General features: G+C 41.4%; 1 protein-coding gene across 1 annotated transcript; it reads left to right on the forward strand.

The window, feature by feature from the left end:
- Positions 1 to 4875: 4875 nt before the first annotated feature.
- LOC133927434 (catalase isozyme 1-like) lies at positions 4876 to 9192 on the forward strand. The gene is made up of 8 exons (XM_062373898.1): positions 4876 to 5134; positions 5234 to 5330; positions 6338 to 6615; positions 7325 to 8101; positions 8259 to 8348; positions 8527 to 8594; positions 8689 to 8782; positions 8908 to 9192. Exons 1-8 carry the CDS (start codon positions 5120 to 5122, stop codon positions 8965 to 8967), a joined length of 1479 nt encoding a protein of 492 aa, XP_062229882.1. The 5' UTR covers positions 4876 to 5119; the 3' UTR covers positions 8968 to 9192.
- The last annotated feature ends 2706 nt before the right edge of the window (positions 9193 to 11898 follow it).

An 11898-nucleotide genomic window follows, 5' to 3' on the forward strand; every position in this document is an offset into this window, starting at 1 on the left:
CATCCATCCATGGCGACAAGATCGAAGACTCTTTTTTATTATACTTTTGTAATAGCCATATGTTGTAATATTTCTTTTATATCTTCATGTTGGAATAATCAGGGTTTTCTCTACGGGGATATAATTAACTGATTTACATTAATTAACTGATTTTTTATGTAAATATATTAATTCAGAAAGTAATGTACTCGCAATACCTGATTTTCTTTTATGTTCATCTATGTTAAATTTAATTAAAATCAAACTTGTCTCTTTTAACATGGAGGCGGGTTCCTACCGGTTTCTCCGCCATCACTAGCCTAGCAGTACACCATTGATCATGCTTGTGTCTGGAGAAGAACTAAAAAAAGAGCAAATATATAAGGAAGAATAAAAGGATACCTGTTAATTATATCTCTTGGATTGCCTTATTTTCTCATTTCCCATCAGAAGCAGCCACGTGTGGCAAATGTTTATGTTTGCCTGACTTCATATTGTATTATAATGATGGGCTATTATATATATGATAGAACTCATGTTACCTATCTGTAATTATAATATTCGTCTTAAGTGCAAACATTTTACTTCGGTATGCTGAGCACATTGGAGGGGGCTCGGTGATAAAAATGGGGTTCAGATAGAGAAATCTTATAACACGAATTTTGGAATCAATGTATATAGGTTTATGACAAGCCAAGGAGGCAAAAAAAAAAAGGATGATGGATGTTTAATTTGGGCTTCCGAAATTCGAATGGAAAATAAAGAATGTCGATTTTGGAAAGGAGAATAAAGAATTTCTTGTAATACCTGCTAGTTTGGAGATAGGTTTTAGTGAGTAGAACATGGGACTCGGTGGTTGTGTTGTGCAATTGAGCGCGTACCAGAACCAAACCCAGTCCGCTGTCACCTTTGGAGCTGAGCTAAACATGGGACTCGATATGCTGAACCACCCTAACTGTCTAGACAACACAGGGTGTGGTAAAAAGAACAGGACAAATCACATGCTAAAGATACACTACTAAAAAGGGCGACACATTAGTCATCTAGGAACAACGCCCTATGTCTTTGATTTATGTCCTCCACGATGAGATTTGCTACCACATCCGGTTGCCTTGCCGAGTTCTAGAAAACTTGACGGTTTCGTTCTTTCCAAATGTTCCACATGATATAAATGAGGAGGCCATTTAGGTCACGGCGATATTCTTTGGTGTGGCCTTTGCGATCTCGTGCCACCAGTCTGCTAAGGTTGGAAAGTTCTCAATCGTGATGTATGGTGGAAGGTCAATGTGGAAGGCGAGCAGAACTATGACCAAATGAGGTTCAAGAAGGGACAGTCGAGGCAAATATGCATAGTCATTTCTGGCTCAGTATGGCACAAGGAGCACATCGGTTGATGAGGCCATCCCCGGATGGCAAGGTTGTCTGCTATTAACATCTTTGTTTTGAATCAAGGTACAAGCAAAGAATTTGCATTTGTTCTCTGGTTTCACTTTCCAAATTAGATTGAAGTTAAAAGGCACGGATGAACCCCAAAATTGGGCCAAATAGGCTAAGCCATGTGATGGAATCTGGGGTTTCCGTGAAGAGGTGCACCTATTGGATTTGGGCCCATAAGTCAACAAACTCCGCCACATGCACCGACGATGTGATCTTGTGTTATTTTTGCATCTAATAAGGGTGAAAAGGGAGGGAGCTATTTGTTTTGATGTCATGCCATTAAGCCACCTATCATGCCAGAACCGAGCCTTCCGGTCATCCCTGATAGTGACAGAGGTAGATGCTTCAAAAAGTGCTCGGTCCATGGTGTCGCAAGGTAGCTCGAATCCAACCCACGGCTATGTGTTGCTCATCCAATCATACCACAACCAGCATAGATGGAGGGCTCGGCTGGATTTCTCTAGGTCTAGTTTCCCTAAAGCTCCTAGCTTTAGTGGCCGGCAAACTCGTTTCCAATTAACCAAGTAATGACCACCATTTGCATTATCTGCCCCTTTCCAAAGGAAGGACCTCCGAATCTTGTCCAGCCTTTTTTGTGACCACTTTTCCAGGTGAAACACTGTGAGGTGGTATGTCGGTATGAAGGAGAGCACATAATTTGCAACCATCAGACGTCCGCCCTTGGACATGAGACGCCCTTTCCATCCTGGCAAGCAGACCCCTATTTTCTCAATGAGAGGGTGCACAAGGGCCCTTGCGAGCCTGCGGGTGTGGAGCTGAAGGCCTAGGTAACGGCATGGAAAGTGTTTGATTTCACCCAGAAAATGATGAATGAGCTCATCGATGTTGATCTGGTCACATCTGATGGGGTGGATGGAACTTTTGTGAAGATTTGTCACCAGGCCGATGTCAAGGACGAAGGACTCCAAAATGTGATGGATGTCTTGTAATTCCACTGGGTCTGAATTAATGAAATTGCCATGTCATCGGCATAAAGGGATACTCACAGCTTGACCGGTTGGCCCCCAATAGGGCCAAGGATGCCCTGCTCTATGGCCTGCTCGATGATGCGATGCAGAGGGTCAATAGCCATTATGAACAACATCAGGGATAGTGGGTCGCCCTGGCGGACCCCATGTCTGCGGATGAACGGGTCCCCTAGTGTGCGATTTAGCAGTGTGCGGGAAGTCACAGTACCAAAGAGGATGGAGATCCACTCACGCCATCGAGGGCTGAACCCCATACGATGTAGAAGCTCAAGGAGGTAACCCCAGTTTAGAGAATCAAAGTCTTTTGCAATGTCAAGTTTTAGGAAAAGGGCAAGGCGTCTTGGATCTATGGAGGCGACGTGTGGCGTTATGGATATATAGGAAGTTGTCTTGGATACAATGTTTCTTGATAAATGCAGGCTGGCAAGATGAGACGATGTCATCTAGATGCGGTGCCAATCTGTTGGCAAGAAGCTTGGGAAAAAAATTGCAATGCTGTGTATGAGACTAATCGGATGGTAATCACCAACGCGGAGCGCGTCCAGTTTCTTGGGCAGAAGGACGATGTAGGCTGAGTTAAGCTCTCTAAAATGACATGGATGTAGTCTATAAAGACACATCAAACCCTCGGTGATGTCATGCTTTATTTTGTCCCGGCATGACTAGCAAAAAAATGTTTGTGAACCCATCCGGCCCCAACGCCTTGTTTTTGGGCATGGAGAAAATGGTTTTCTTGATTTCCTCCTCCGTGAAGGGATTATCTAAGTGTCCCAATTCGTTGGGCTAAATTTCCAGAGTGTCCCAGTCGAGGGAGCATTCCCTAGGAGGCAGTGAGTCGAATTGAGTGCTGAAATGGGAGAAGAGAGCATGAGCCTTATCGGAGCCGTGTGGATAAGGCCCGCCTCCATTTGGAGCACTTGAATGTAGAAAAGCTAACTTCAAGCACAAAGCCTATTAGTAGATATCCACCTATGTTTAGCAAAAGTATACATGATCGTTGTCTCCAGAATACGATAAGCCCACTTCATTCATACCCTTATCTTATGCTTTTGCAGCAAGGACCAGAAGCGAATCTAGTGAGTTCCCCTGAAGATTACATGTATGTAAAAATTAGTTTTCGCCTTCCCAAAAAAAATATAATTCCTAGTTAGCTAAATAACCAAATATTCGCCCCAACCAAAACTTAGGTATCGTTATTGGGTCAATATGGTTCAACCATTCGCCAAACAAATATGCTACAGTCCTTGGGGTTCAATACCAAAAGACATCTAAAGAACTCTCCAAATGAAATTAGCAAACTAGCAGTCAAAAAACAAATGTTGGATAGTCTTCTTGTTATTACAGAAACAACATTGTGCATTACCTTGCCATCTTCATTTAGCTAAATTGTCCTTTGTTAAAATAATCCCTTTTGACAAAAACAAAAGAAATATGTTTGTTTTTAAGGACAGCTTGAGTTTCCATAAGAAGTGCAGTGATACCTTTGCTATGTAATAAAGAGATGGGTATTGTTTTTGTAAGGTGAAAGTACGAAGCCATCTATACTCTAGAATCTAATTTGAGTGCCATTATTCATACGAAATGTCCCCAATCTTAAGAGTTGATTTTTAATTTTTAAGCAGTCTGCTTGTCCTGGTTAAAAAAGAATAGGGGATAATGGATCGCTCTTCCTCAGCCCCTTCTTTTCTGAAAATAACTCCCACTTTAACCCTTACATTCCCAAAACCATTATATGGTTAAGCTCCGCATCAGTAAATACATTTCTTCCTGTCTCTAAAAGGGCAATAAACTTAAGCTATTGTTCCATCGAAAAAGAGAAATTTAGCTAAGTCTTGAAGACATATAATATTCCAAATAAACGTCTTCCATCTAGAAAGACTGTAGTTTTTTTTTCTTAACTATCACCCCTTTTTGAGTTTGTTTCTTTTTGGAGAACTTTTTTTTTTTTTTTGGAGACAGCTTGTAAATCACCACATGAGTGGCTAGAGCGAAGCGATCCAGCCACATCCGCTGTACCCATGTTGTGCCCGGCCTTCACAGCTGCTGGACCGGTTGCTATCGACCCGGCCCAATCCAGCCCAGGTGCAAGGAAGAGCCCAGTCCAAGAAGCGATAAAGCTCCAGCAGGGTAAGGTCCCTGGCCAATTCAGTTCCTGTCCCTCCTGTTCATCACCTGAAAACACATCTTCCTCTTGTAGCACAATCTCAGCCATAACCTTGTAATTGTAACTCTGCTTCCTTTGTAATCATGTCCACATGGTTTGTTGGTTCAAGCTTCCTACTCCATAGGAGTGCTTTACTGCATAATCGGCTTCTTTTTGTTGGTCCAAGTTTTTTTTTATTTAATAGAGCTTCGGCTTCAAGAATGAATTCGTGATAGAGACGGAGGCTTGGCAAGTTTAAGTACCAAGGAGTTTGCGCACCAAAGGTCATACCTTGTTTCAAAAAAGGAAAAGAAAAGGGGAAAATCCCTTAAAAAAATACTGAAAATACCAAACCAAGTCGACATGGAGAGGGAAATCGGGAGCGAGCAGAGCACCAAACAGGGAGTCCTCCCCGAAAACAAGTCCGTCCGTCCCCTCTCCCTCGTGGTTCTTGCTTACAAAAGGCGGCTTCCTCGTCCTTATCGCCGCCGCGCCAACTAACATTGCTTCTCTTCTCCCCCCACCCCAAGTAAACGAAACCCAGAGCCATCCGCCGCAATCCCAGCCACCCATGGATCCATACAAGGTGCTTTTTTTTTCTTCGTCGATTTTACCCCTCAATTTGTGCCCTTTCTTGATCCGCTCATCCGATCTCGCTGGATTTGTGCCCTTCTTCTTCTTGCAGCGTCGGCCGTCGAGTGGGAACAACTCCAGCTTCTGGACCACCAACTCGGGCGCCCCCGTCTGGAACAACAACTCTGCCCTCACCGTCGGACAGCGAGGTCAGGACCAGAACTCTATCTATCGGTGGTGCCTTGATTTGTCCGTGATCCTGATTTTTTTTAAAGAAAAATAGAACCTGTAGTTGATAGGTAGCTTATGTGCTCGATGTGTGTGAGGGCTGTGATGATCTGTACTAGCCCTGGGGAATTAGAGGGTTTTTTGTTGTGATCTCCGCACCCGTGGACTGTGGAAGCTTGGCTGTAACAGTAGGCGTGAGGATTTTGCCTTGCTATTCTTTGGTGGCTCAAAGTTTGCATCTTTATGTGCTTTTCAGCTATTCCCCATGAATAATTTTGCTGCTCTACATACATGAATGGATTCACCTCTGATACAAGTAGGTCAGTGAAATTCAGTTGTGATTGTTGTTGTGCTCTCTAAAGGTCGCATTCCTTGATCAACTGTAATGTGAATATAAACCTTATATTTCAAAATTTTGTCCTGATATTTTCGTCAATCACTGTCATACCATTGGATAGTGTACTGAGGTGATCACTGTCAAGCGAAAGAACATAACAAGCACAATATGTCACCATCAAGTCATAGTGAATAGTGATAGAGGTGAGAAACAACTCCAGGATAGTGTAGTGAGGTGATCACCACAGTTCACTGTTACTGACATGATAGATTTACTTTTGACGATAACCTGGCACAGGGTTCAATTTAATACCAGGAAAACTGAAGGCTGATTCTTCACCTCTTCTGTGTTCAACATTGTCTAGGCTTGTTTACTAGGATTCTTTCTTACGGTGGCCACTCCGACAAAATAGGGCCCTGACTTTGAAAGTGATTGGAAGTCAAGCTTGGTTCTGAATGTAATGGTCACAAAAAAAGTGTCACGACTGCTACAAGATATATGCACCTAAAACCAATATGTTTCTATCAATGATGTCAGAAAAAAGGATAAGATTTTCTTTTATGAATTTGTCAAAGTCTCTACCTGCAGCACTTCTGTTTTGTCGTTACCTATCATTGCTGATTTATCGCTTGATGGTTTCTTCATTGGCAGGACCTATCCTTCTTGAGGACTATCATCTGATTGAAAAGCTTGCTCAGTTTGACAGGGAACGTATCCCTGAACGTGTTGTTCATGCACGGGGAGCCAGTGCCAAGGGTTTCTTTGAGGTCACTCATGATGTTTCTCACCTTACATGTGCTGATTTTCTCCGGGCTCCTGGGGTCCAGACCCCAGTTATTGTTCGGTTCTCTACAGTTGTGCATGAGCGTGGAAGCCCTGAGACCTTGAGGGATCCGCGTGGTTTTGCTGTGAAGTTCTACACTAGAGAGGTATTGATGATACATCTCTTAACTTGCTTCCCAGAAAAAGAGATGTACATCTTAACTGTTTTGTTTGCTGTCATTCTCTGAACATGAGCTTTCTTTTGAAACTGCTGCAAGTTCTATGGCATAGGTTGGCAAATATTTTTCTCTCGATGTGTCATATTCATTAATAAAAAACTGCAATATCAAACGTTTAGCTGATTTCAACTATTGCAGTAGACTTCTGGTAACTTGAATTGTGATATAGCCCCATAAATAATGTCCTGTGCATGGGCTGTTATACGGATGAAATTAGAGCCCTGGCCCCTGGATCCTTTTGCTTATTGGAATGTATAATTGTTTATCTCAATTGAGGGGTCGACTAGCACTACCCCCTTTTCATATTTATTGGCCTACCCAATTGACTGTTTACCTGTCATGATGAGTTTCTTTTATGCAGACAAATGCCACTGACCTATTGTCAGACATAAGTCTTCTTTGGATAAAAGAACAACACAATACGGTTTCATAATTCATACATGGATAATCACAAATCTTTTCTCAGAAAAGAAAAAGGAACAATCACACATATTTCATTACTGAATATGTCCCTGTCCAGTTTCACCTAGAGATTTGCCATGCTATTCACTTACTTTCTCCCAGTTGTCGATGCCTTATATTGACAGTTTTATATCCAAGGGATGGTATCTAACGGTTTTCGTCATGCCTTTCTCAGGGTAACTTTGACCTTGTGGGTAACAACATGCCTGTGTTTTTCATCCGAGATGGGATGAAATTCCCTGACATGGTCCATGCTTTCAAGCCAAATCCAAAGACCAATTTGCAGGAGAACTGGAGAATAGTAGATTTCTTCTCACACCACCCAGAGAGCCTACACATGTTCACCTTCCTCTTCGATGATGTTGGTATCCCACTCAACTACAGGCACATGGAGGGTTTTGGTGTCAACACTTACACCTTGATCAACAGAGATGGAAAGCCTCACCTTGTCAAATTCCATTGGAAGCCTACTTGTGGTGTGAAATGCTTGTTGGATGATGAAGCTGTGACTGTTGGAGGCACCTGCCATAGCCATGCCACAAAGGATCTATATGATTCTATTGCAGCTGGGAATCACCCAGAATGGAAGCTTTACATCCAAACCATTGATCCTGGCCATGAGGATAAATTTGATTTTGACCCACTTGATGTCACCAAGACCTGGCCAGAGGATATCATCCCACTGCAGCCTGTTGGACGGATGGTCCTGAACAAGAACATTGATAATTTCTTCGCAGAAAATGAACAAATTGCTTTCTGCCCAGCAATTATTGTCCCTGGAATCCACTATTCTGATGATAAGCTGCTCCAGACGAGAATTTTCTCCTATGCTGATACCCAAAGGCACCGTCTTGGTCCAAACTATTTGATGCTTCCTGTGAATGCACCAAAATGTGCTCACCACAACAACCACCATGATGGCTTCATGAACTTCATGCACAGGGATGAGGAGGTACTGTCTTCTTTTAGAGTTTTAGCCTCCTTTAGCATGCAAGTTTGTTAGGATGCATCTTGTGTTGGTCCATTATGCAGTGTTTCTTCCTTCCTATTGACATTAAATGAAACGGAATGTTTCCCTTGCATTTATATCTGTTTGCTTTGTTCCTCAGGTCAACTACTTCCCTTCAAGGTTTGATCCTGCCCGTCATTCTGAGAAGGTCCCTATTCCTCCCCGTGTCCTGACAGGCTGCCGTGAGAAGGTGTGTAACTTCATATATTTGAATTCTGTTGGTACCTTTTTCCCCCCAATATGTTGTGGTGGCTTGGTTGGTTCTATTATATCATGGTGATTGTGAACCACGATTATAAATGGTGCCTTTCTGAAGTAAAATGTCCACTGTGTGTTTGACACAAAATCTTGGTACTGTTGATTTGCAGTGCATTATTCAGAAGGAGAACAATTTCAAGCAGGCTGGTGAGAGATACCGATCCTTTGACCCTGCCAGGTTTGCCCCGGCTCATTGATTTGTCTAGAGACGTAGAGGACATTAGCTATTTAAGAAATCTCACTAATTAAACTGTTCTGCCATGGAAACACAGGCAAGACCGGTTCATCCAGCGGTGGGTTGACGCACTCACAGATCCTCGTGTCACCCATGAACATCGTGGCATTTGGATCTCTTACTGGTCTGAGGTATATTTCCTTTTTGTGCTGAACTGCTTATCATTTGGGCAATGGATCATGTACCCTTTTTTTTATATTGATATGTGTATCTAGAGCACTGTGTCGCACTGAAACTATATTAATCCTTGTTGCAGTGCGACGCGTCACTTGGTCAGAAGCTGGCGTCCAGGCTCAACCTGAAACCGAACATGTAGATGAGCAAGGAAGAAAAACCCTTGTCCGTGCTGGAATTCAGTCAAGCGAAGGTGTGATATTTTCAGCATCGTTGTAATGGTGAATGAGTAAAATGTGATAGTGATAATGTGATATACTGATGTATATATGCGGGTGATGGGAAGTGTGAACCATTCGTGGTGCATCTTTGCAAGGAAGACATGAGAATAATAAACACTAATGCCATGTTGTGGTCGTCGTTGTTATTGTCCGGAAAGCAGTGTGGTTGCATTGCAGCTGAGCCATTGGCTGCTCTTGAGAGTGAAAGAATTATCTATGAATTATCATAGATGAGTTTACATATCTATTGTTTTTGTTTCTGTTCTGAACTGCTTATGATTTGGGGCAATGGTTGAACATGTATGTTTTTTTTTTCTGTTCTGTACTGCTTATGATTTTGGGCAATGGTTGAACATGTACAGTTGCACATATTTTTGAGTCCACTACCACTGCATTATATCACACTGAATAAAAACCACTAGAAAAATGGTGCGCCCCCGTTCATTCGGAGTCTGAAACCAATAAAAGGTTGCAGGATGGTTTTGATAATTCAGCATTAAATGTAGCTAAAGAAAGGAAGTAATACATAAACAGTCCATAACATGAGTCTGTGGTCATGAACTCTTAGGAGGATTTGGGACAGTGATTTGCACCTAAAGCTTTGCACAAGAGCAAGTTATATATTAGCACCTAAAGCTTTGCACAAGAGCAAGAGAAAAAGATACAAGCAAAAATCAAAGGGTCGTCGGATGAACAACACTGCCACCAACAAACATAAAAGAAGCGATCGATATGAACATTCTGAACAAATAGAATATTTCATGTTGCTTCTGTTTCCATACAAACCTCTCCATTCTGTGGTTCTAATGGTGGTCAATTTTACTGAAAATCGGGAACAAACGGTATGTTCATCCAGAAGTGCAATTTATATAAATCATATATAAAAAAAGAACGTATTGACACCACAAATGACTAAGCTGTAGATAAAGCATGCAAGTTCACACAGAAAGAGATCAAAATCAGGCGCGTTGAGTTTTGACATGCCGCTTACAGCCAAGCATCACATACAACAATGGTACGCCTGACACACGGCCAATTTATGTAGTTGCTCGAATCAAGAAATATTCTAATCCAATGTGCAGCTCTCAGTTGTATCTAAACATCTGTCATCAGTCCCAGTTAACTTTTGAATGTCAAGCTCATAACTCGAACATTCAATGCCACATGGGAGAATCTTGCAGTGAGTAAACTTCGTTGGCAAACAACCTTACATTAACAGAGATTCATGAAAAATTGCAGACAATTATAATTCAACATAAAATATTTTGGCAAACAATGGCAATTTTAGCACATGCTGAAACCATCATGCTGGAGTCGCACATGCTGCAAAGGTAGTGAATAAAAGGCATTACTTCGGAGATGTAGCTTATATATAATTTAGATTTCGGAGATGTAAATTGTGAAAGGATGCTGCATACAGCTCAGATTAACTAACCTCAGGGGAATTAACTTGGCGATTCTCAAAAGTCTATCATCTTCATTGTTATCCACATAATCACTATCATTCATTGTTTCTAACTTGTTAGCCTTTTGATATTGGGCATGAAAGAGCACAAAGAGAGGTTCGTGCAGCCTAACAAGTTCTATAGAGCGGAACTAGCTTGTGGAAGGGCAGATGATAGCAGCTCCCACAACGCAGAACCATTAAACCTGATTCGAATCTCCATCCTATTAAACATTTTCATACGATAAATGTGTAAACGGCAGGAAGTTGTAAAAAACAACAAACCCTTTTTGTGAGTAACCATTTTGTCTTCATTAATGTACAGTAAACAGCACAACTTAAACAAATTGTCACTTTCATGAGAACTATGTATGAAATGGGCAAACCACGGTACCACTTTAACCTTATTAGATCACAAAAGTGATTTAGAATTTTTTGGTAGTTACTTTAAGCTGCAATCTTATTAGATGCTATCGATAAAGATTTTAGAATATTTCCACATATCTTAGGGGGAAACAGTAGGGGAATCCCCTACTGTGGTAAAATATATTAATATATATATATATATATATATATATATATATATATATATATATAAGAAACACTGTACACAAAGACCCCCTACAGCTACACAAAAGAGGAGAACCAAGCAGAAACAAGAAGAATCAAAGACTCGTGCATCCTGTGGGACTGAAGAGAAATTTCTTTTATAAAGTCATTTTTCTATTTCCACATATCTTGGTCAATTAAGCTTTTATAAAGCTAGATGACCATTCTATAAGTACTGTCTGAGCTACAACAAGCTGAACAACAAAGCCGTCAAGTCTCAAATCTTTTACTGATGGGAGAAAATCAAATAGCCAGTGCAAATTCTAAATGTACAGCTGTGTACATACTACTCTTTCAAATTCATTTCTGTCACTTATGCAGGAAAAAGGAAGCATCACGAATTACCAGATTGAACTATAAGCCTGCAACACATCACAACTTAACACCGGTTTAGCCAACAAACATAAGTATTCACTTCTACAGCTAACTACTGTGCGGTAAGTGCAGCATCAGTTAACTGTTTACTGGATAAAACTTTTAATTGGTGACCACCATGGGCCTTACTATTACCTTAAGTCCGGCGCATCCTGTATGCTCGGGGAACAACTTTCTTAGCATGCCTATTTTTGCTCAAAACTGTTTCAATCTCTTGTAGAATATGGAGAAGGGCTTACAGTATCAACTTCTGGTGATGTATACATTCTTGGCATCACTTTAACCAATATGTTTACAGGAAGAAGCCCAACAGATGGTATGTTCAGAGATGGGTTACGCCTTCATTACTTCGCTGGGGCAGCTCTTCCTGAGAAAAGCATGGAGATTGCAGATTCCAACATCTGGCTGCATGATGAAGCAAACA

The sequence above is a fragment of the Phragmites australis genome, chromosome 8 (assembly GCF_958298935.1).
Source record: "Phragmites australis chromosome 8, lpPhrAust1.1, whole genome shotgun sequence".
Taxonomy (NCBI): Eukaryota; Viridiplantae; Streptophyta; class Magnoliopsida; order Poales; family Poaceae; genus Phragmites; species Phragmites australis.